The sequence below is a fragment of the Triturus cristatus genome, chromosome 1_2, assembly GCF_964204655.1.
Source record: "Triturus cristatus chromosome 1_2, aTriCri1.1, whole genome shotgun sequence".
Classification (NCBI taxonomy): Eukaryota; Metazoa; Chordata; class Amphibia; order Caudata; family Salamandridae; genus Triturus; species Triturus cristatus.
Genome location: NC_140580.1, coordinates 998246235 through 998269590, shown reverse-complemented (window position 1 = coordinate 998269590; position 23356 = coordinate 998246235). Strand labels below are relative to the sequence as shown.

The 23356-nt window shown below is 47.4% G+C and overlaps 1 protein-coding gene across 1 annotated transcript in view; it reads right to left on the bottom strand.

Moving 5' to 3' along the window:
• Nucleotides 1-16469: 16469 nt before the first annotated feature.
• Nucleotides 16470-23356, bottom strand: part of LOC146868564 (ficolin-2-like) — a 319234-nt gene continuing 312347 nt past the window's right edge. The window contains exon 10 of the mRNA XM_085611295.1: nucleotides 16470-16898. Within this exon, the coding sequence (XP_085467421.1) occupies nucleotides 16651-16898 (248 nt within the window). The 3' untranslated portion in view covers nucleotides 16470-16650. The remainder of the gene's footprint in view (nucleotides 16899-23356) is intronic.

Genomic DNA, 23356 nt, shown 5'->3' with positions numbered 1-23356 from the left:
ACATGCTCGTTCGTTGCACAGCTGCGTCATCATTTCAGGCACCCTGCTACGCCTCATGATGTAGGCATCGTGTGCTGATCCTGGAAAACGAGCACAGACATGTGAAATCACCATGTTGGACAGACACACCACAAGGGCATTGATGGAGTGGTAGTGCTTGCGATTCCTGTACGCTACCTCCTGTGCCTGTGGTGGTACCAAAGCCACTTGTGTCCCATCTATGGACCCAATGACATGGGGCATCCCTCCCAGGGCATAGAAGCCACGCTTGACACCAGTCAACATTTCAGGAGTTGGGAAATGGATGAACTCATCCAGGTGAAGCAACATGGCCTCTAAGAAATCATGCAGCACATGGCTGAACATGCTCTGGGACATGCCACCAACATGGGCAATGGTATTTTGGAAGGTACCCGTGGCAAAGAAATGTAGGGCAGCCATTACCTTCAGCTTGGGTGTCAGTGCTGTAGGATACCTGTGCAGCGGTTGCAGGTGTGGTGCCAGCCTTGCCGTCAACTCCTCAATCAACGGTTGGGGGAAGCGGTAGCAGCGTATACAGTCATTCTCCCACATGTCAGCCAAGTCCGGAATTGGTCGGGGAAGAGGCGGCGCTCTGCAGTAATTTGGAAGTGACAAGTAAGAGTGAGTGCACTACAACAACAATTTGTATGTACTGAGCACATGTCAATCTGTCAATACACATATGGTACATAGGGAGTCAGGTATGTGCTACATGCCCTGGACATGTATGGCTGCCAGGTGACACTCCTACCAAGAACCAGCTACACACGGAGATTGTGAACCTCCACATCCCATGGCATGTGACTAGCTGTGTCCCAGTGTAAGTGAACAGCCAGACGCAATACAGGAGTGACATACATCAACATATCAGCAGAAGTAGGATGTTGATTGCAGAGACAGGTAGCGGAACACCAGAGCCACAGGTCACATGACATTACACTAGGACAGCCCACACACCTTGCCATGAAGGTGTACATGACATCACTGACCACACATACATTGAGAGGATGCAGACAGGTCATTGTTACGCTACTCCGTGTCCCATGCATACATACACACCTAACATCCGATAACACATGTGGCCTGGTGTGCGTAACAGTGTGCCATGTCCATCTACACCCAGACACATGTTGGTTGCACCAGCAGGAGATGCTTTTGTGGGAACACCAACATCAAGCTAATGTGAACACACCACACATACATGACATAGTCACATCGTGCACCGTGTGTAGTCACATGTCTGGTGTGGTAACCCCTTTAGCGGGCATCAGGGGACACTTGCGTGTGTTGGTGACTGTGCCACGCCAGGGACGGCCATCTCAAGTGTGCTGTACGACATGCACATATGTCAAAGGAGTGAAGGCCATGTCTGGCACATATAGCACCGTCACACATGACATCTGTACACTTCTCATCATACATCTATTGCCTTCAAGACTCAGGAGTAATGTGGCACCTCACAGCCTTTCACACCTGTGCCCCACACATGTAGCACTGGCCAGACAATGCCTTGATGTCCATCCATGGACAAGTATGTCAGCTCCATTACCTTCTGTGTGCTGCCTGTCACCACTGTTATGTGTGTAAGGCACTGTACATTCGCACTGAGGGCGTGTGTACGTGCACTATCACCATGGGAGTGCTGCCGTAGGCCTACCCATCGTGATAGTGAGTGTACGCGCGTATGTATGGTCCGTATCACTATGGGTACGCATACGCGAGCACACCCATAGTGATAGTGAGCGTTCGCGCGTATGTACGGTCCGTATCACTATGGGTACGCATACGCGAGCACACCCATAGTGATAGTGAGCGTACGCACGTATGTACGGTCCGTATCACTATGGGTACGCATACGCGAGCACACCCATAGTGATAGTGAGCGTACGCGCGTATGTACGGTCCGTATCACTATGGGTACGCATACGCGAGCACACCCATAGTGATAGTGAGCGTACGCACGTATGTACGGTCCGTATCACTATGGGTACGCATACGCGAGCACACCCATAGTGATAGTGAGCGTTCGCGCGTATGTACGGTCCGTATCACTATGGGTACGTATACGCGAGCACACCCATAGTGATAGTGAGCGTTCGCGCGTATGTACGGTCCGTATCACTATGGGTACGCATATGCGAGCACACCCATAGTGATAGTGAGCGTACGCGCGTATGTACGCTCACTATCACGATGGGTGTGCTCGCGTGTGCGTACCCATAGTGATACAGACCGTACATACGCGCGAACGCTCACTATCACTATGGGTGTGCTCGCGTATGCGTACCCATAGTGATACGGACCGTACACACGCCTGTACGGGCCGTTGCTATGCATTTGGGGTGCCCTAGGGCCCCGGTACGTACCGTACCTGTGTGTGAAACTCCATATTACATAGGGGACACATGAGGGACAAGTATAAAGGCCTACATGCATGCTGGTTGTCATGGAGACCAATTTAAAAGTTTGATTTTTTTCAGGAAGGTGCACAGCAGAAGTCAGTTTGAATGAATCTACTTTGTTGCAATGTGGTTCTGGAGTTGACATCATGCTGAAGAAAAAAATATGAAAAACCACTGACTGTGCTAGGTTTGAAGGGATTGGAGGAAACGTAGGATGCAAATGTGAGTGACCAATCACTCTGTACTCCTGTGCATGAAACAGGCCAGCAAGGCAGATATCAGGCTGCCAGGTCCCATGAGGGAGCACTTGCCTGCACATCTTTAGATTCTAGGACCCAGCTGCTGCTCCTGATTCCCTGGAACCATGTCAAGGTCTGTGGAGAGTTCCCAGCCTTTCACCCTGGAGGAGAACCTGGCATTGCTGAATGTGATCCTCCCACAGTACCCCCTGCTGTATGGGCGACCAGGGTATCAGGTGAGTGCAGAGGCTACTAGCACAGACTGTGTCCCTTTTTTGTGACTGTGACTTCTGGCATTGTGTCCAGGTGTGACACACATGCTATGTACTGTAGGGGGGGTCCCAGGGGGGGGAATGCCTGATGTCTCCCAGCCAGAGCATGCTGTGGTGCATGTCTGCTCTCCTCACTTGCATTGTGTGTACTGTGACAATCACTGCATGTGGCATTACACATTCTGCCTGTCTAATCCTCCTGGGAATGTTGTTACTACAGTCCTCATGTGAATCTGTGGTCCCCCCAGTGTGACAGGTGGCAGTACCCACAGATGTGTGTTTGTTTAGTGTACATGTGCTGCGAGTGTCCAAATGATGTGATTGTTCCCTGGACATTGGTGTGTGTTTGTAAGTCCCCTGTCATGTGGGTGAGTGCATATGTGGAGTGTAGCACCCGGGCTGCATGAGGGATGGATATACCCTGCCCATCTGATGTGAGCATGGAGCAGTGCTGTGTGTCTGACGTGCAGAGCCAGCCCCACACCTGTGAGCCCCCCCCGTGTAGTGGCACATGTGCAGAGTGAGGTATGTTGCTGCATTGGGCAATGGCAGGTGAATGTCCTGTGCCTGTGTGTGTCTGTGTACTCTGCTGAGGTAGCGTCAGTGGCCTGTGGCATGTGACTGCTTTGAGGTGCCGCCCAGACGCAGGAGGGGTGTGTGCAGAGTCCTCCCAGCAGTGCCCAGACATGAGAGGGGTGGGTGCAGAGTCCTCCCAGCACTGCCCAGACACAGGAGGGGTGGGTGCAGAGTCCTCCCAGCAGTGCCCAGACATAGGAGGGGTGGGTGCCTATCACTCCCAGCAGTGCCCAGACATTGGAGGGGTGGGTGCCTATCACTCCCAGCAGTGCCCAGACATAGGAGGGGTGGGTGCCTATCACTCCCAGCAGTGCCCAGACATAGAAGGGGTGGGTGCAGAGTCCTCCCAGCAGTGCCCAGACATGAGAGGGGTGGGTGCAGAGTCCTCCCAGCAGTGCCCAGACATGAGAGGGGTGGGTGCAGAGTCCTCCCAGCAGTGCCCAGACATGAGAGGGGTGGGTGCAGAGTCCTCCCAGCAGTGCCCAGACATGAGAGGGGTGGGTGCAGAGTCCTCCCAGCAGTGCCCAGACACAGGAGGGGTGGGTGCAGAGTCTTCCCAGCAGTGCCCAGACATAGGAGGGGTGGGTGCAGAGTCCTCCCAGCAGTGCCCAGACATGAGAGGGGTGGGTGCAGAGTCCTCCCAGCAGTGCCCAGACATGAGAGGGGTGGGTGCAGAGTCCTCACAGCAGTGCCCAGACATGAGAGGGGTGGGTGCAGAGTCCTCACAGCAGTGCCCAGACACAGGAGGGGTGGGTGCCTATCACTCCCAGCAGTGCCCAGACATAGGAGGGGTGGGTGCAGAGTCCTCCCAGCAGTGCCCAGACATGAGAGGGGTGGGTGCAGAGTCCTCCCAGCAGTGCCCAGACATGAGAGGGGTGGGTGCAGAGTCCTCACACCAGTGCCCAGACATGAGAGGGGTGGGTGCAGAGTCCTCCCAGCAGTGCCTAGACATGAGAGGGGTGGGTGCAGTGTCCTCACAGCAGTGCCCATACGCAGGAGGGGTGGGTGTGATGCACAGTGTGAGCCTGGATCATTGATTGTGTCGTTGGCCTCATTCCACCTGTGTACTTTCAATGGCACGCACTGCTTTTGCCCTTCCCCAGAGGAGAATGTCCCTATGACAAAGGTGCAATGCGTTGGCTGCAGAACATGCCTTGTTGTAACCAGCTAATTTGTTCTTATATGTGTCTCTGTGACATGTGGCAGGTGTATTGATGTAGTGTCACTTGTTCATCCTCACAGGTAGGTGCCTCTGCCAAGAAGCAGATCTGGCTGACCGCCGTCAGTGCCGTGCGGAGGACGGAGGGTCGCAAGCGGCGCCTGGCCCAGGTGAGGAAACGCTGGCAGGATATCCGGTGCTGGACGCGGAGGATCGCACGGGTCCTGCTGGGGGACTCACCTGAGACCCATAAGAACCGCGGGCGCCGCCGTCTGACCCACATCCACAAGCGTGTGCTGGCGGTGGTATTTCCAGACTTGGACAGGCACTTACAGGAGAAGCAGCAGCAGGAAGGGGGTAGGTACATGTGTGTTTGTTGTGTGTCACCACCATTTGTAAGTGCACAGTTGCATGGATACACTGCCAGGGTTTAAAGGTGCTGTGCAGATCCTGTTACCCACAGTATAGCGGTGCTCTCCTGCCTCCCTTCCCCTCCTTGCAATGTGTTCCCTGGTCTGTGTGTAGTCACTCCTTCACAAGGTTATGTAGGCTGGCACTTTCTCCACGTGTACTATGCCTGTAGCATCATGTGTGGGGGTGGTGTGTAACAGGTTTTGGGACCTTGCCTGTGCCCTGTCCAGTTCTGTACTTGTGGGTTCCATGTCAGTTGGCACTGATGCTGAGTCCAGACATGGGAGTTAGTCTCTCAAGTGTCAGGCCTTACAGCACGCATGTCCTATGTGGTGGCCTGTGACATGATGTGCATGAATGTGCGATACGCATAGTGCAGGGATGGTAGCGTGTGTTGCAGTCATTCCCATTCAGGAGCATGGAGTTGTGTGGCCACTACTGTCCCCTGGGGCATATTTTCCTAGGTATCATGTGTGTAATCCAAAAATGTCGACAATCTCTGTGTCTACAGCATAGGTTGTGCTCTGTGCCATTGTACCCTGGCCCAATTTATATTGACGTAAAATGTAGTACAAGTGTCCACTGTACAGCCTGACCTGATTTTCCTTGTTCATACTCACGGTGGCCAGTGCCTGTGTGTCTTGTCACAATCATCTGATGATGCCCATTTGTACATGATTATTTGGACAGGCGCACCTTGGGTATTTTGTGTCCAATCTTGCATTTATCCAGCCCATGTGTATTTCACCCAGACTAAGAGATGTAAGTGCTTCCTGTGTCTCAAGAAATTGTCTTATGTAGGGGGGGGGTTGGTGCGGGCAAAGCCTACATGTCAAAACCTGATATCTCCTTGCTAGGTCTGGCCAGTGTGTGATGTTTGTCTGCACCTACACTCAAGGTGCAGTGAGCCAGTCATGGTGGGCATGTTTTCAGTATTACCTATGCAGCATGTGCCTCAAGTTCATGGATTTGGTCCCTGCTCATCTCTATATTCGCAAACGCTGTGTGGTGCAGATGCAGTGCTGGATTGTCCCCAGGGCCTGGCTCCTCTGTCAAAGTACATTTCATGTCATTTGCTATTGTGTCATGCTCTCCATAGTTTTTCAGTGGCATGATGGGTCAACCAACTGTGTGTTGCATGCCCTACATCTGTACCTTGTTTTGTAGATGTTACTGATCTTTCTTTTCAGGCTATGCACTGTAACCTATGTAGATTGGACTCATGTGACATATGTATACAGGTGTATGATTAATTGATGTCTCTTCACCTTGCCCACAGCATCGTCGGGGGACACGGAGGGAGACATGAGCACAGACGGAGCGGAGGGACCGAGCACCAGTGCCAGCGGTGACATCGTGGCTGGCACATTGAGTGGAACTGAGGTGGAGGAGAGTGAGGCCGAGGACCTGTCCACTGGCACGACAGAATATGAAGCTGACGGGTCCGAGGATGATCTCTCCGAGTGGGCGGAGGCTGCACCAGCAGCTGACAGCGGAACAACATCTCTCCCCGCCCCCTCCATTGCCATCAGCCGCCTCCCACTTGCTCGTGTCCCTTCCCAGCATGCCCGGTCACCGCATGTCTCCTTCCTGCCAGGCACCGCACCCCCTGCCCCTGTCTCCACTGCTGCCGCCAATGCCGAGTCTGTGGACATCCAGCGGCAGTTGCAGGTTGGTCAGGCTGCGATCCTTAATGTCCTCCATGGCCACAGCCAAGTGCTGACCAACATGGAGGCATACTTGGAGGGCATTTACTCATCGCAGGCTGACCAACGCAACTTGCTGAGGTCGATTGACTCGACACTGACTGCAGCAGTGGGTCTCCTGCAGCACTTCGTCCAACCCCCTACCCCTGCCCCATCCACACTTCCCACTCCCATGCCTGTCCCACGTACACCCAGACGTCAGCATGCACCCACCCCACCAGACACAGGCACCACACCAGCAGGGAAGGTCAAACGCACACCTCCTGGCACGCACACACAGGGTGAAGTAGGCACACCCACTGGGTCGGGGGCAAATATGAGACACGCAGCCAGAGTGGGAGTCCGCATTCCACAAAATCCACTCCCTCCAAATCCCCTCCCCTCAGCTCTCCTGGCCAAGAGTCGGATACAGGGTCAGTCCTGCCCAGTCTGTCCATCAGCCCCAGTGTGGCACCACCCCGCAAGCGGTGGAGGCAGGACACCGGCAGGGGAGTTGAGTCCCCCCCCCTGTCCACACCCTCCCCCAGTGGCGCTGCGACCCATCCCTCTGACCCCCCCCCCTCCTTGGGGCCTGTGGTTCCTTCGGGTGCAGGGGAGTCGCTGGAGGACCTTGCTAAGGTGTGCAGCGCCATCCTGGCCTCCGCCTTTGGCCCTGCCCCACCCCTGTGGTGGAGTCCTCCATCCCTGCACCCACGACGCCTACCCTTCGCCCTCATGTCCCTGTGGTGCCTGATCCTTCCCCCCCACATGATGCCCTCACCCCTCTGGAAGACGATGGAGTCTGACTGTGCAGGCAAGCTAGGGGACACGTGTCCCACTGTGTCCAGCACCTGGATGTGAACTGTGGATTGCCCTATGGGCATTGTACATTTTGATCTTTCAAGGGACCTAAACATTTATGGATGCTGATTAAAGCAATTTTTTTTTCCTTCGTACACTACTGTCTGTCTGGTATTGCTGTTGGTGGACCGGCCACATTATTTTGGGTGGTGATTATGTGTTGGGTGTGTGGGAATTGTAGTCTTGTGCTGGTCATAGGGTGGATCCTGGTATCTGTGTGCCATCACAAGCTGTTGGCTACATCACTTTGTTCATGTGAGCAGTTGCTGCATGGTGACATCGTACCAAGGTGTGTTCATTCCTCTGTGTAACCTGACATCTTCCCTGCAGGGTCTTTGTGCACCTGACTGACATTTGTGGGCATTGGATCTGTGGGTACTCCACCCTTTTATTTCCAGGGGCACTGCTGTGAGTGTTAGGCACCCACCCCTCCTGTGTCTGGGCACTGCTGGGAGGACTCTGCACCCACCCCTCTCATGTCTGGGCACTGCTGGGAGGACTCTGCACCCACCCCTGCTATGTCTGGGCACTGCTGGGAGTGATAGGCACCCACCCCTCCTGTGTCTGGGCACTGCTGGGAGTGATAGGCACCCACCCCTCCTGTGTCTGGGCACTGCTGGGAGTGATAGGCACCCACCCCTCCTGTGTCTGGGCACTGCTGGGAGGACTCTGCACCCACCCCTCCTATGTCTGGGCACTGCTGGGAGGACTCTGCACCCACCCCTCCTGTGTCTGGGCACTGCTGGGAGGACTCTGCACCCACCCCTCTCATGTCTGGGCACTGCTGGGAGGACTCTGCACCCACCCCTCTCATGTCTGGGCACTGCTGGGAGGACTCTGCACCCACCCCTCTCATGTCTGGGCACTGCTGGGAGGACTCTGCACCCACCCCTCCTATGTCTGGGCACTGCTGGGAGGACTCTGCACCCACCCCTCCTGTGTCTGGGCACTGCTGGGAGGACTCTGCACCCACCCCTCTCATGTCTGGGCACTGCTGGGAGGACTCTGCACCCACCCCTCCTATGTCTGGGCACTACTGGGAGTGATAGGCACCCACTCCTCCTGTGTCTGGGCACTGCTGGGAGGACTCTGCACCCACCCCTCTCATGTCTGGGCACTGCTGGGAGGACTCTGCACCCACCCCTCTTGTGTCTGGGCACTGCTGGGAGGACTCTGCACCCACCCCTCCTATGTCTGGGCACTGCTGGGAGGACTCTGCACCCACCCCTCCTATGTCTGGGCACTGCTGGGAGTGATAGGCACCCACCCCTCCTGTGTCTGGGCACTGCTGTGAGGACTCTGCACCCACCCCTCTCATGTCTGGGCACTGCTGGGAGGACTCTGCACCCACCCCTCCTGTGTCTGGGCACTGCTGGGAGGACTCTGCACCCACCCCTCTCATGTCTGGGCACTGCTGGGAGGACTCTGCACCCACCCCTCTCATGTCTGGGCACTGCTGGGAGGACTCTGCACCCACCCCTCCTATGTCTGGGCACTGCTGGGAGGACTCTGCACCCACCCCTCCTATGTCTGGGCACTGCTGGGAGTGATAGGCACCCACCCCTCCTGTGTCTGGGCACTGCTTTGAGGACTCTGCACCCACCCCTCTCATGTCTGGGCACTGCTGGGAGGACTCTGCACCCACCCCTCTCATGTCTGGGCACTGCTGGGAGGACTCTGCACCCACCCCATCTATGTCTGGCCACTGCTGGGAGGACTCTGCACCCACCCCTCCTATGTCTGGGCACTGCTGGGAGTGATAGGCACCCACCCCTCCTGTGTCTGGGCACTGCTGTGAGGACTCTGCACCCACCCCTCCCATGTCTGGGCACTGCTGGGAGGACTCTGCACCCACCCCTCTCATGTCTGGGCACTGCTGGGAGGACTCTGCACCCACCCCTCTCATGTCTGGGCACTGCTGGGAGGACCCTGCACCCACCCCTCCTATGTCTGGGCACTGCTGGGAGGACTCTGCATCCGCCCCTCCTGTGTCTGGGCACTGCTGGAAGAACTCTGCACCCACCCCTCTCATGTCTGGGCACTGCTGGGAGGACTCTGCACCCACCCCCTCCTATGTCTGGGCACTGCTGGGAGTGATAGGCACCCACCCCTCCTGTGTCTGGGCACTGCTGGATGGACTCTGCACCCACCCCTCCTGTGTCTGGGGACTGCTGGGAGGACTCTGCACCCACCCCTCTCATGTCTGGGCACTGCTGGGAGGACTCTGCACCCACCCCTCCTATGTCTGGGCACTGCTGGGAGTGATAGGCACCCACCCCTCCTATTTCAGGATATGTACGCCTAGGACATACACGGGTGTGTGTTCGCTCCGTACATACGCGGGTGAGGGTACGAGTCGTACATACACGGTTGGGGTGGAGGTACGCTCCATGCATACACGGGTGAGGGTACGGTCGTACATACACGGTTGGGGTGGGGGTACGCTCCATGCATACGGTGTGGGGGTACGGGTCGTACATACACGGTTGGGGTGGGGGGTACGCTCCATGCATACGTGGGTGAGGGTACGGGTCGTACATACACGGTTGGGGTGGGGGGTACGCTCCATGCATATGCGGGTGAGGGTACGAGTCGTACATACACGGTTGGGGTGGAGGTACGCTCCATGCATACGCGGGTGAGGGTACGGTCGTACATACACGGTTGGGGTGGGGGTACGCTCCATGCATATGGGGTGGGGGTACGGTCCGTACGTACACTGTTGGCATGGGGGTACGCTCCATACATACGCGGGTGAGGGTACGAGTCGCACTGACACTGTTGGGGTGGGGGGTATGCTCCATGCATACGGGGTGGGGGTACGGTCCGTACGTACACTGTTGGCATGGGGGGTACGCTCCATACATATGCGGGTGAGGGTACGAGTCGTACTGACACTGTTGGGGTGGGGGGTACGCTCCATGCATACGGGGTGGGGGTACGGTCCGTACGTACACTGTTGGCATGGGGGGTACGCTCCATACATACGCGGGTGAGGGTACGAGTCGTACTGACACTGTTGGGGTGGGGGGTACGCTCCATGCATACGCGGGTGGGGTTACGTTCCGTACATATCCGTACCCACGCTGTGGAATGCTTGTGCGGGCCGTACCCAGGCCTTTGCCACGTGGGTACGAGCCGTCCCTTCATTGTTGGGGTGACGTAGGTGTGGGCGTGGTACGACTCGTACCCACGCTCTTCAGGCGTGGGTACGGGACGTACCTGTATTGTTGTGTTACCGGTTCGCGTCGTCAACCACTTCCGTTGTGGCATCCGCTGGCTTTGCTGGACACGCCCCCACCCCCTCGTAGTGACCAGGGCCTGGGTGTCAGGTATGTCCAGGGCATGTGTGCTGTGTGACTTGGGTGGGGGTTTTGTGGCCTGCCCCTGCTCTTGCCCCCCCCCCATTTCCCCCTCCCTTTGTTGTTCTGACCTTCTGCGGCGTCTGCGTTGTAACCTGTAGAGGAGGTCGACTGCTATGAGGGCCGGGAGGACACGTAGGTTCGGGTCCATGTCTGTCCGTCGCGTGCAGGTACTCCTTGTTCGCGTCGTCCTGATTTCCCGGCAGATTTTGGCTGCCGGAAAATATTCTCCGTGCGGGGTGACGTCAGTGCGAATCGTACTTCCTGGTTCGTGAATGGCAGGCTGCGTGCGTCCCGACGTCGCGTCGGCGCTTTCCCGGATCACATTTGTATGTAAATTTTCGTCGGTCGGGGTTTTTTACTATTCGTTTTGGAACTGTTGTTTCCGTGTGAATCGTACTTACATGTTTGTATTTTGTTGCGACCGGGTACGCGTCGGACGGAGAATATGCTCCGTCCGACGGTTCGTACCCGGTTTTTACCGGATCATAATCGGCACCTCTGTGTAAAGTCTCTAATCCTACAGTGAGTGTACTTTAATAATAATGTCAAGTGCAACATTTTCTATTAGTCGTTAAACCACACAAAAACATGATTATGTCATGAAAATTGTTATTTATTTGTGACGCATAAAGGTTGGAGCACATGTATGCTACACCAGGGGGCAATCTGTTTCACTTAATTAGTCTGTGCAGCTTCTACTTTCTTTTGAGATTACAAAATTAGATGAAATGACTTACTATAGTTGCTCTGCTATCTTCTTAATTGTCCCCTTCCAGGCTTAACTTTTGATACACATCTTTTTTGTCTATTTGGCATCTATATCAACCTTCATTTCACACTGCAAAGTGAAATGGTTATGAAAGAGAGTGAAAGAGAGTAAAATTTGCTGTGTATACTATCTTTGCTGCTTATCCTAGTCCCACTAAATACACTTCAGGTAATTACATTACAGAAAGTTCTTACTTTAAGTTAGGTACTTAAGACTCTACATTCAAACATAACAGGCATCTCTATAATTTTTTTCCTTTTAAGGAGGTTGGGCTAATTTTTTCCCCTTTGAGGGGCAAATTATTTCTTTGACTATATGTGTTGTGTGCCAATAACTGCTCAGTGCTGCGTGATGGCATTATGGAAGGTTTGTGCGGGCTGAGTAGTGGATCTGCCTAGAGGTGACTGTGTCTACAGCAGCAAGGAGTTGCAAAGCTGTCACGCCTTCTGACCAACGCTCACCTTGGTAAGTAGTTGTTAGGTCTCACCTACGCAGCACACATGCGCTCCATAGCAGAGACCTTTAGCAATCAGTTCGCTTTTTCGCCCAAAAACGTGCACGCGTTGCATTGCTTTCAATTGCAACGCGTGCACGTTTGGCGATTCCCTTGCGGGAGCGAACTTTGACTGCTCGCTCCCGCAAGGAAAACTGGCACAGGCCCCCTCCTCTCTCCCCTCACCCTGCTTCCTCTTCTCATCAGAGCGAGGCGCGCGCGCTTGTTGATGAAGAGCGAAGGCAACGGATGCAGGAGTTTAGTCAATAAAGTGATTCAAAGTTTGTTTAATCGCCCATAAATGGTATCACACCCAGGCTGGGCTGGTGTCATTTGTCCGTGGGAATAGCCGTGCCGATGCGATATTGCAGTGCGGTAATTGGTACTCTGAAATACATTGTTTGACAGTACACGTGGGTGACCGAAGCAATTTGCATCATAAATCCAGTTACCCTCCTAGCTGCTGCTGGGGGTGACAGCTATTGGAGCAATAATGCATTTTCTGCAAAGACCTTGTTTTTTCTCCTAGTTACAGTCGTTGTGTATTTTGTTTTGCTGGCGGAGTATCACAAAAACACTTTAAGAGCTTTATTTTATTTCCTTTTCGAGGAAACATCAACGTGCATCCGTTAAACAGTACACAAATTGACTTGCTTATAGGTTTCACAAACTGTTTTTCTGACATTACTTATGGATCATCGCCCAGGTGTTCTAGAAGTGGATAGGCACACATACACTGGTGCATTGAGTTATAGCTCTTCATCCATTGGTCTTTTCAACTACCATTTATACTTTGCTCCAACCCTTCCCAGCATATCGCATGTGGCAGTGGGTCAACCTACTTCATTCATTGGCCTTTTTTGCACTATGAATGACAGCATTTTTCCTAATAACATTTGCACACACGCAGAAAAGAAGGGCGCTCCAGTGCTAGGGCTGGTGAACTAATACTATATGTTGCCAATGCTTTTTTTCTTTCCATCCTTTATCTTTTCTTTTGCATTAGTCATTCTTGCTTGTTTAACCTATGTCTTTAGCCTACAGTTATTCAGTTAGTGGTTCCTTTTCTTTGTGCCAATCAGAATTGGTTTTTCTTTTGATATGCGATGTGCATTTAACTAAAGAGTTTCCTTAGCTGTTCTAAGTATACCTGCATACTGCAAGGCACACTTACTTATATACTGAATTGTTATGCAATGCTGAAGTTATTTTTAAATTTTAAAAAAACTTATTGCAAGTTTATGGCGACAGTGTTTAGGTGGCAGCAGGTTTTATTTTTTCAGGCTTGCCTACATATAGTTTTTAGATGTCTGTTATTGAAAACCCATTGTGGACAATACCAATACTTACTGAGAGTTTTAGGGTTAGTCCATTGCTTATCTTTGGTTGACTTGCTTGTCAGTCTAATTTACTTGCATCTCAATTAATGACATCTCTTCCTATTCCTGGGGTTTACCAGCTTTTTTGGCATTCTTTTAACTGAAAGACTTGTACTCCTCCCCTGCTTACATTCAGTGAACTACTTTTCGTTTTTCGATCAGCACTCCATAGGAGTGCATGTGTATTTTTTCCCCTCTCCTCCGTGTGTGCTGCTTCCCTTCACATCACTTATTCTCCTGTCCGCCCTCTCCTCCCACTTAAGCTTGCCTGGTGTTTCTCCCAGTCCTCCTTGTTCTAACTCAGTTTGCTTCTATTGTGCTTCTGTTTGTTCCCTAACCACCCACCTCCTCTGTTGCTCCCCCCTATGCTCCTCCCCCCCGCTCACCCTGCTCGTCGGTGTTTTCGGTTCTCTTCCCCCTCCCACTTTACCAGTAGTTGACTCCGCAACCCCCAAAACCCTCATTCCCATCACCTGGGGAATGCTGTCTCATTTTCAGTTTTCTGAAGGCCAAGTACCTACAATTTGCTGTTAGGCTGCTCTTTCCTTTAAAAGAATGCTTTGGTGGACTTTTTATAGTTTTTAATTGAACACTCCGATTTGGACGTCTATCTGAGAGCATTAAATTTAAACGAAAATAAAATAGACGGCGTGTAATGATTCATGCCTCGTTATGCATGCACGGGGATATCTCATCAGTTTAACTGCCATTGCGCATTGATGCATACTTGCGCAGGCACGTATTAAACATATCTGATATATATATTTGTTTTTTATTTGCTGATGGTGTTTAGTGTCTGAAAATAAAAAAACATTTGTGGGCCTGCATTGGCTAAAAGCTTCGGCAGAGTCAACTTGAGTAATCGACTGAAAAGCAAGATCTGTTGCCTTTTCCAGTGCTTGTGTATTTTTTTTACCTTATGCCTGCACTAAACATTTTTTTTGCAAGAGCAAACTGAAGAAATGTAACATGGGTTCCACACCCAGTGTTAATATTCAGTAACCATTAAAGTTGTACATAAATGTTTTTTTCAAAAAGGGAAATGCCTAAAACAAAGGCGCTATCAAATCATTGACTTCAACAAGAGGCAGTAGAAACACTGGACTACACTCTTGTGGCTTTGATTGTACTATACATAAATTATATACATACATACCAAGAAATAGGAAAGGCACATTCTGTGTGTTTCACCTTTGAGAAAAGATCAGACAACTCTTGGTCTAGCTAGAGTGTCCCATTATAGGCCTAGTTGTTGAAAGGCTAATTTGGTAGCCTTTGTGTCTAAACAGGCTACCCACAGGAGTGTGGTTCAAGAAGTAGCTGAATCCTAGACCATTCTTTTTCATGGAAATAGCTGAGCGTTTCGAACTTTAATTGATGGAAAGGTGACATGTCCCCATCAAAAACATTAAGGCGTTTTTTATGGAGCCTCATTCGGAGCAGTTAATGTTGTATTCTTTTTTACAATTAAAATTGAAGAAAAGAACTCTTGAGTCAGTTGTTAGAATCATTTTAAAGGAATGAAAAATAGACATTATGTGTCTCAGAAAAGTCTATATCCATATTGCTTTACCACTCCAAGATTTTTTAAAAATTTTTATATTACCACCCCAAGATTAAACAAGAATTGGCATAGCCTATAGGTCTCGCCTTTGGGACGTTATAAGTGTTTAGACATGCAACAGTTGATGTTGTTGCACCTAGGATATAGTACTGCATAACTAAATACTTATAAGGTTCCAAAGGCGAGACCTATTGAATATGCCAATGCTTGTTTACTATAGTGTCGGTCATCTGGATGGTTGCTTGGAAGAAAACGAGGGTCTGTCTGTGGAACAAAGAAGTGGAGGGGGCACTTTTATGACGTCAAATTGGTGGGTATGCAGTTTTCTTCAACACACTGGTCAGAAAGCGTTGTCCTGTAGTTAAACTTGTGATAGTAGAAGATCATTGTGCTGCAAGACTCTCATTTTGTCTTGAAGGAGGGTGCTAACAGCTTAGTTGCGGGGCAACTACGGCTTTTAATTGCCCCACTTCCAAATCCTCAATTCATGCTCATAATAGCAAAAGATGATAACAGCCTTTATTGCCCCCAGTTGCAAACAATAACAATGACATTGCATTCGAAATTCTATAATTATAGAGCAGCTTTACTAAAGTCATAAAAATATATATTTGTTTGGTAGGCTTTGCCCGGTGATCATAGTGATGTGTAACTTTTGGATTTTTTTCTGGGTGTTTGAATTGTATTATGTGTAATTCATTTTAGTACATATCATGCAAATGCAGATTTATTTAGGGTCTGTATCCACTTCTAAATTTTGCACCGCTTGCCGAACTAAAGTAGATTAGTGGGCCACCACACAAAACTCAAAAGACAGAAGTAAAAAAGTGAGTGCATAGAGTAAAAAATAAAAGGAAAAGGAAAACTATTAAGGGAAAAAAGGTACGCTCTGGAGTAGAAATTTAGTGAGTGTTAATGTTGGAAATGTGCTTTAGAATGTCATTTTATAGTAGAGGAAGGGCAACAGCTATCATATTGAGAAGTAAAGGATATGGAAATGCCTATGGAAAGACTAACATGAGAGTCTGTTTCACAAAAGTATTGCTGGGGCCCAGGTAAAGATTTTCAAAAATAAAACTGGTAGAGTCCACAGTTAGAGAAATAACTCTACAATGACAGTTCCTACTAATTATAAGAAGAAAACCTGCAATATCCCATCAAATCCAGGTTAGTTGGTCATCCTAGGCCCAATCTCCTGTCATAGGAGGATTTCCATCCAGGTTGCATCGTTTAAGTAAAAACAAAGAAAACAAGAAATGCATCAAATAGTTTTGCTTCATCTTACAGTTTATTTTGTCCTTCAGAAATATTGTTAGTAAAGCGTCTTTAAGGTGACGTTGCAAAATTGTGTGTCTCTGACGGGCAACAAGGAGTTTGAAGCTGTAGAGAACTGAAAGTAATACAATCAGGTTCTAATATTAGATTGTCGTTCATTTGTCTTTGTTGAGACTCTGCTAGGCAGGTCTGAACTTCATCTCGGAGTGTTTGTAGGAATAGTTATGTCCCTTTCCCCTCAGCCAGTTGATGCCATCAGCATTACTGCTGTGAGCACCCAGCAAGTATTTTCCATTTAAATTGGAATCGTGACAAGTGTTGTACCACCAGGCACCCTTGAAGCGCTCAGCACAGTTATATTTATGCTTATCATTGTCTTGGTCTTTTGTTGAGAAGGCGTGGCCCTTCTGGTGCGATAAAGAGTCACCTACGAAAAGATAATAACAGCAGATATCAAGAAAGTGAAGTTCAATCACAAGAAAAACTCTCTTTGCAAGGAAATCAGAACTTCTTGAAGAGCTCCAACTGGGTATAGCATTTATTGTTCCCAATATACCACGTGTCTGACTTAGGATGCCATCTCTTTCGCTCAGTCAATTCTTATTTTATTTTGTAGTGTTTTTTGCAATACTTTATCGTTGGGGTAGCTGCTGGGCTCTCTTTATTAAAAGAAAGAAAAAGATAGGCTTAAAGCAAAAATATTCATCACAAATACCTGTTATCCCCCAGGAGAGATAATCTACCCTAAGCAGTCTAATGGCTCTGGCAAGCACTCCCCCTGTCCCACTACACTAAGTCATGTCTGGGAGGTGGACACACCTCCCTGTGACAGGAAACCTACTGTCCTGCCTTTCCCTGCTTGAGCTTGGCTCAGCAGCAGAAGGGCAGAATCGTGTCTCTGGTCGGCAGCAGCTATAGTTTGCTGTCCGGGTCTAGAAGACTGGTACCGGGAGCACTGAGGGCCTCCCAGAGGAGCTTTACAGTGCATGGAATCATATCTACTACACCGTTTATGGTGTTACCTCTGACATGGGGTATGATTTCAACATTTTTGATACCAAACATGACAGGGTCCGTTAAAGCCAGTTTAGAGATAGCCATAGCGTAATAACTCATGGCCACTCTATATATCGTTATAACTGATGCACTTACAACCCGGGTGAATGGACTCCGAAGGTTGTTGGGGTTTCCTGCTCATGCAAGGGCACCGCGCACTTATAACATAGCTCCCTGCCTTCAAGATTGAAAGGCCTGCCTTAGGGGTGCCTTATAGGCCTCAGATATAAGGTCCCCGGTGTCTTAAGCTTCTTCAGCTTTGCAGAGAGACATCTGGTCTTCAAGTTATCAAGGGCATATCTTGTTTAGTAGAGGTCAGGGGCGATGCTCTGGGGCGAGTTTGGTGTCCTAGCATTCCCTATCGGCACAACTTGTTTAATCTCTATGGATCTATGTGTCTCCCATGCCGGACCTGGCCTGGACCCTTAACTTCCGAGGTCTGGACTTGCAGCTTGACCGCGACTTCAATCGTTGGGCCACTCTGCCACTGAACCCCATGAGGCGTGCGGCCATTTTTAAAATCCCTCGCAATGGTTTCACTCCTTAACCACAAAAATTAACAGTTTTGTGTGGCCTGGGGGCAGACATGGAGTAGCATTCCATTCATTGTGTGAGTCTCCTTTTAACGGAGGCTTAGGACTCTCAGATATCTACCTATATTACCTAGCCGCACATCTGGTCTCAGTCAACAAATGGTTCGCCGAGGGGTGGTACGATCCGGCCTATCAGTTGGAGATGCATACACTGGGAATGGATGGGATGCTTGATCTTTTATAGGGAGCACGCGTACCAACCACCTTGTCTTCCTGTACGCGAGTGTACCTTGTCTGTTGGAAAGCAACTCTTCATCTCACCGGCTGGTATCTCTGCCTCACTGGGATGACCCCTTCTGTGGCGTGGAACGTGGCTGAATCAGGTGTCAGGTTTGGAGGGCTTTCTGCATTGGGATCAACTTTGGATTTCTTATCTTGGGGATGTGTTTCAAGGGGAGGCCATCATCATCATATCTTTTCATGAGTTGAAAAGCAGGTAGGGGCTGATTCACAGAACTAATCTGAGATACTATCCTAAACTTACTACTTTTGGTATTCACAGAAGGCATTTAGTATTAGTAAAGCTAGCAGTCCTAACTTTACTACTACTAAATGCCTTTTGTGAATACCAAAAGAGTAAGTTTAAGATTTTACCTCAGTTTAGTAGTAGTAAAGTTAGGAGTCCTAACTTTACTACTACTAAATGCCTTTTGTGAATACCAATTGTGACTAAGGGGTCCGGAAAGGTTCTGAAAGCGTTCTGAGAGTGATCTGATCTCAGACAGTGTGAATACTAAATTATGACACAGGAGTCTCTTAGGCAACACCCCACTGTATGTATCATCAGGGGTAACATTGTCCTCTTTCGTTCTCATGTTGTAGACTGCAATAATTGTGAAGAATCCTACACTGGAAAACTTTGTCCTTTCACACTCAAGCTATGCTGTGAAAGTGCTAAATTGGCCTTTCAGATAACGCGCTGGTTCTCTATGTTCATCAAGGTCTTCTACTCAGGCTCTCACTCTATCAATAGTACCGTAATGTATCTATTCTTCAACTAGCAATCATGAGAATTGCACCTACAAGAAAAGTAATGTCATCAGAAAATGAAAAACAGTATTTATGCAGCATGGAATATAGGCCTACTTAAGGCAACTTAAGGTATTAATTCAATGGTGCACATTTAACATGCATGTGCAGAGTTAAACATAAGTAAATGTAAATTGTCAGTACTTTAGATTCATCTTATATGTGTCATACAGTAAAAGCTAAAAAAGAATATGTGCAAGTATGTCTAAGAACTACATTTGTATGCAACATATGAAACAGTGCGCACATTACATAAATCATAATTTGTTCCTAATTAAAATGAAATGTCAAAACATGAGGATAGTTTCTACTCAATCATCTAAACAGTAAATGCCATTTAATGTATTAAGGCACACATTATGTAAATCGATTTTGTTTCTATAAAGAATACATGTCTACTAAGTAATGACGTTTTATCCATCAAGACTTCAAAGAATATATCATTTAACATGGTTAGGTTACACATTACGAGTAAAGTCTCTAATCCTACTGTGAGTGCACTTTAATAATAATGTCAAGTGCAACACTTTCTATTAGTAGTTAAACCACACCAAAACATGCTCTAAATGCATGTTTATGTCATGAAATTGTTATGTATTTGTGACGTGTAAAGGTGGAGCAAATGTATGCTGCACCAGGGGACAATCTGTTTCACTTAGTTAGTCTGTGCAGCTTCTACTTTCTTTTGAGATTACAAAATTTGATTTACTATAGTTCCACTGCTATCTTCGTGATTGTCCCCTTCCAGGCTTAACTTTTGATGCACATCTTTTTTGTCTATTTGGCATCTATATCAAGGTTCATTTCACACTGCAAAGTGAAATGGGCATGAAAGAGAGTGACTGTTCATCACATGCATGTTCCATGCAGCAAAGTGAAACTCTAAATACAATCAGAATTTGCTGTTTATCCTATCTTGCTGTTTATCCTATCCCCACTAAATACACTTCAGTCAATTTCAATACAGAAAGTTCTTACTTAAAGATAGGTACTCAAGCCTCTACATTCAAACACAACAGGCTTATCTATTGTTTTTTTTCCTTTTAAGGAGGTTGGGCTAATTTTTCCCCCTTTGAGAGGCAGAGCATTCTGTCCTTGGATCAATGTATTGTGTACCGATAACTGCTCAGTGCTGTGTGTTGGCATTATGGAAGGTTTGCGCAGGCTGAGTAGTGGATCTGCTGATAGGTGACTGGCGACAACAGCAACAAGGAGTTGCAAAGCTGTCAGGCATGCTGACCATTGCTCACCTTGGTAAGTAGGTTTTTTCCATAGTGCCAGTCACCTGGATGGTTGCTTGGAAGAAAACAAGGTATTGTCTGTAGAACAAAGAAGTGGAGGGGGTGCCTTCATAATATCTAATTGGTGGTTATGCAGTTTTCTTCAACACACTGGTCAGAAAGCGTTGTCCTGAAGTTATACTTGTGATTGTAGAAGATCATTGTGCTACAAGACTCTCTTTGTTTCTCGAAGGAGGCTGCTAACAGCCTAGTTGCGGGGCAATTACAGATTTTAATTGCCCCACTTCCACACCCTCAACTCATGCTTATAATAGCAAAAGATGATAACTGCCTTCATTGCCCACAGTTGCAAGCAATAACAATGAAATTGCATTTGAAATTCTATAATTATAGAGCAGCTTTTCTAAAGTCATAAAAATATATATTTATTTGGTAGGCTTTGCTCTGCGATCATAGTAATGTGTAACTTTTGGATTTTTTTCTGTGTGTTTGAATTGTATTATGTGTAATTAATTTTGGTGCATATCGTGCAAATACAGATTTATTTAGGATATGCATCTACTTCTAAATGTTGTACTGCTCACCAAAATAAAGTAGATTAGTGGGCCACCACACAAATAACTCAAAGGACAGAAAAAGGTACGCTCTGAAGTCGAAATTTACTGAGTGTTAATGTTGAAAATGTGCTTTAGATGCAATTTTCTAGTAGAGGATGGGCAACATCTATCATATTGTAAAGTAATGGATGCGGAAATACCGATGCGAAGACTAACATGAGAGTCAATCACGAAAGTATTGCTGGGGCCCAGGTAAAATGCTTAGATTTTCAAAAATAAAAAATGGCAGAGTCCACAGGCAGAGAAGTAACTCTACAATGACAGTACCTACTAATTATAAGAAGAAGATCTGCATTACCTACCACATAACATCCATCATAACAGAGGGAGAGGAAGTAAAGAGTTGGTGAAGATGGGGTCATAATTTTAACTGCTGTCCACATACTGACCCGACAATGGGACATGTATTTATCAATATATATTAATGTAATATAATAGATATTATATTATATTATGATACAAAAAGGTTTCAGCATGCCAGGACAGAGTTAAAAAAATCTGGACTATCCCATCAAATCCAGGACAGTTGGTAATCCTAGGCTCAGTCGCCTGTCATAAGAGTATTTCCATCCAGGTTACATTGTTTAAGTGTAAATTGTGAAACCAAGAAATGTATCCAATATTTTACTTCGCCTTACAGTTTATTTTGTCCTTGGGAAGTATTGCTAATAAATCTTCTTTAAGGGGACTTTGCAAAATTGTGTGTCTGACGGACAACAAGAAGTTTAAAGCTGTAGAGAGTTGACAGTAAAACAAGCAGGTTCTCAGATCAGATTCTCATTCCAAGAATAATTTGTATTTGCTAAGACTTTGCTGGGCAGGCCTGAACTTCATCTTGGAGTGTTTGTAGGAATAGTTATGTCCTTTTCCCATCAGCCAGTTGATGCCATCAGCAATACTGCTGTGAGTGCCAAGCCAGTATTGTCCATTTAAATTGGAATCGTGACAACGGTTGTACCACCAGGCACCCTTGAAGTGCTCAGCACAGTTATCTTAACGGCTATCATTGTCTTGGTCTTTTGTTGAGAATGCGCTGCCCTTATGGTGAGATAAAGAGTCGCCCACAAAAAGATAATAACAGCAGTTATTAACATAGTTTTCTAAAGTGAAGTTCAATCACAAGAACAACATTCTTTGCAGGAAAATCAAATCAGCCTTGGCTGCCAGCTTTTTCGCTCTGTCAATTCTTTTTTTTTTGTAGTGTTTTTTGCAATACTTTATTGTTGGGGTTGCTGCTGGGCTCTCTTCATTAAAAGAAAAAAATATAGGCTTAAAGAAAAAATATTTGCGACTCACGAATACCTATTATACCCCTGGGGAGATAATAGACCCAAAGTTACAAACCTGAACCGTATCTCTATATGAGTTAACAAGGATCATGAGTTAAAATCCCTTAAATGGGAAAAACATGCCAAATTGGGCCGGATAAGGTCCTTTTACCCAATTTCAGGGAGTGGTCATATTACCACTTAGGTATTCTGACAAAATATTATGAAAAAAATATCACAAGGCATACATATTTTGTCAAAAAATATAGTGAACTCGAAAATATAGTGGGACAGAATATAGAAGGTACAGATATTTGTTTAGGTATACAATATCAATTTTTTAAAGTATTGTTATATATAAATTGCTTTTTAATTAATTAGATAATTGTTATTTTATCATTATGAAATATTAGTATTATTATAATATTTGTATTTCATTATGTTAGATTAGTCTGTAATTCGCCAAGTGAAATTATTTGTATCATTTAAATAGAAATATCTAGTTTAGTAGCAGGTCTTTGTTTTTGTAGGGATTTAGAGTGAGAACTTTTTTTAAATGTAAATTATCATTTTCTAAGTATTTTTTATTATTTATGTAGATAAATTAATTGATTGCTATTTAATTACTTGTTTTTTAATTGGTTGATCAGTTATTTAATTGTGAAATTGTTTACATTTAGCAATCATTTTAACTTGAATTGTGTTATCTGAAAACTAATAAAATAATAGTATTGTCTCCTTTTGGTAAATTATTCTTGATTGTCTGATAAATCTTTGGGTAGTAGGAATGGAAGGGTATTATTTTTAAAATGTATATTTGATATATTATTTTTAAGTTATTTGTAATATACAAACTGTACTTTTAGAATGTAATTTGATTTATATGTATTATTTTTATTTATTATATATATATATATATATATATTGTGTAAATGTTTGGAGCTGAAAATGCCGTTTTTCAACAATAAAGGCTTTTGAAAAGAAACTCAGCTGGGAAATTCAGGGCAAACTTTTTTGTGGATATATACTGGGCAGCCTGGTCGAGAAGGATGCCTAACCATGGAGTCAAAATGGGGCCACA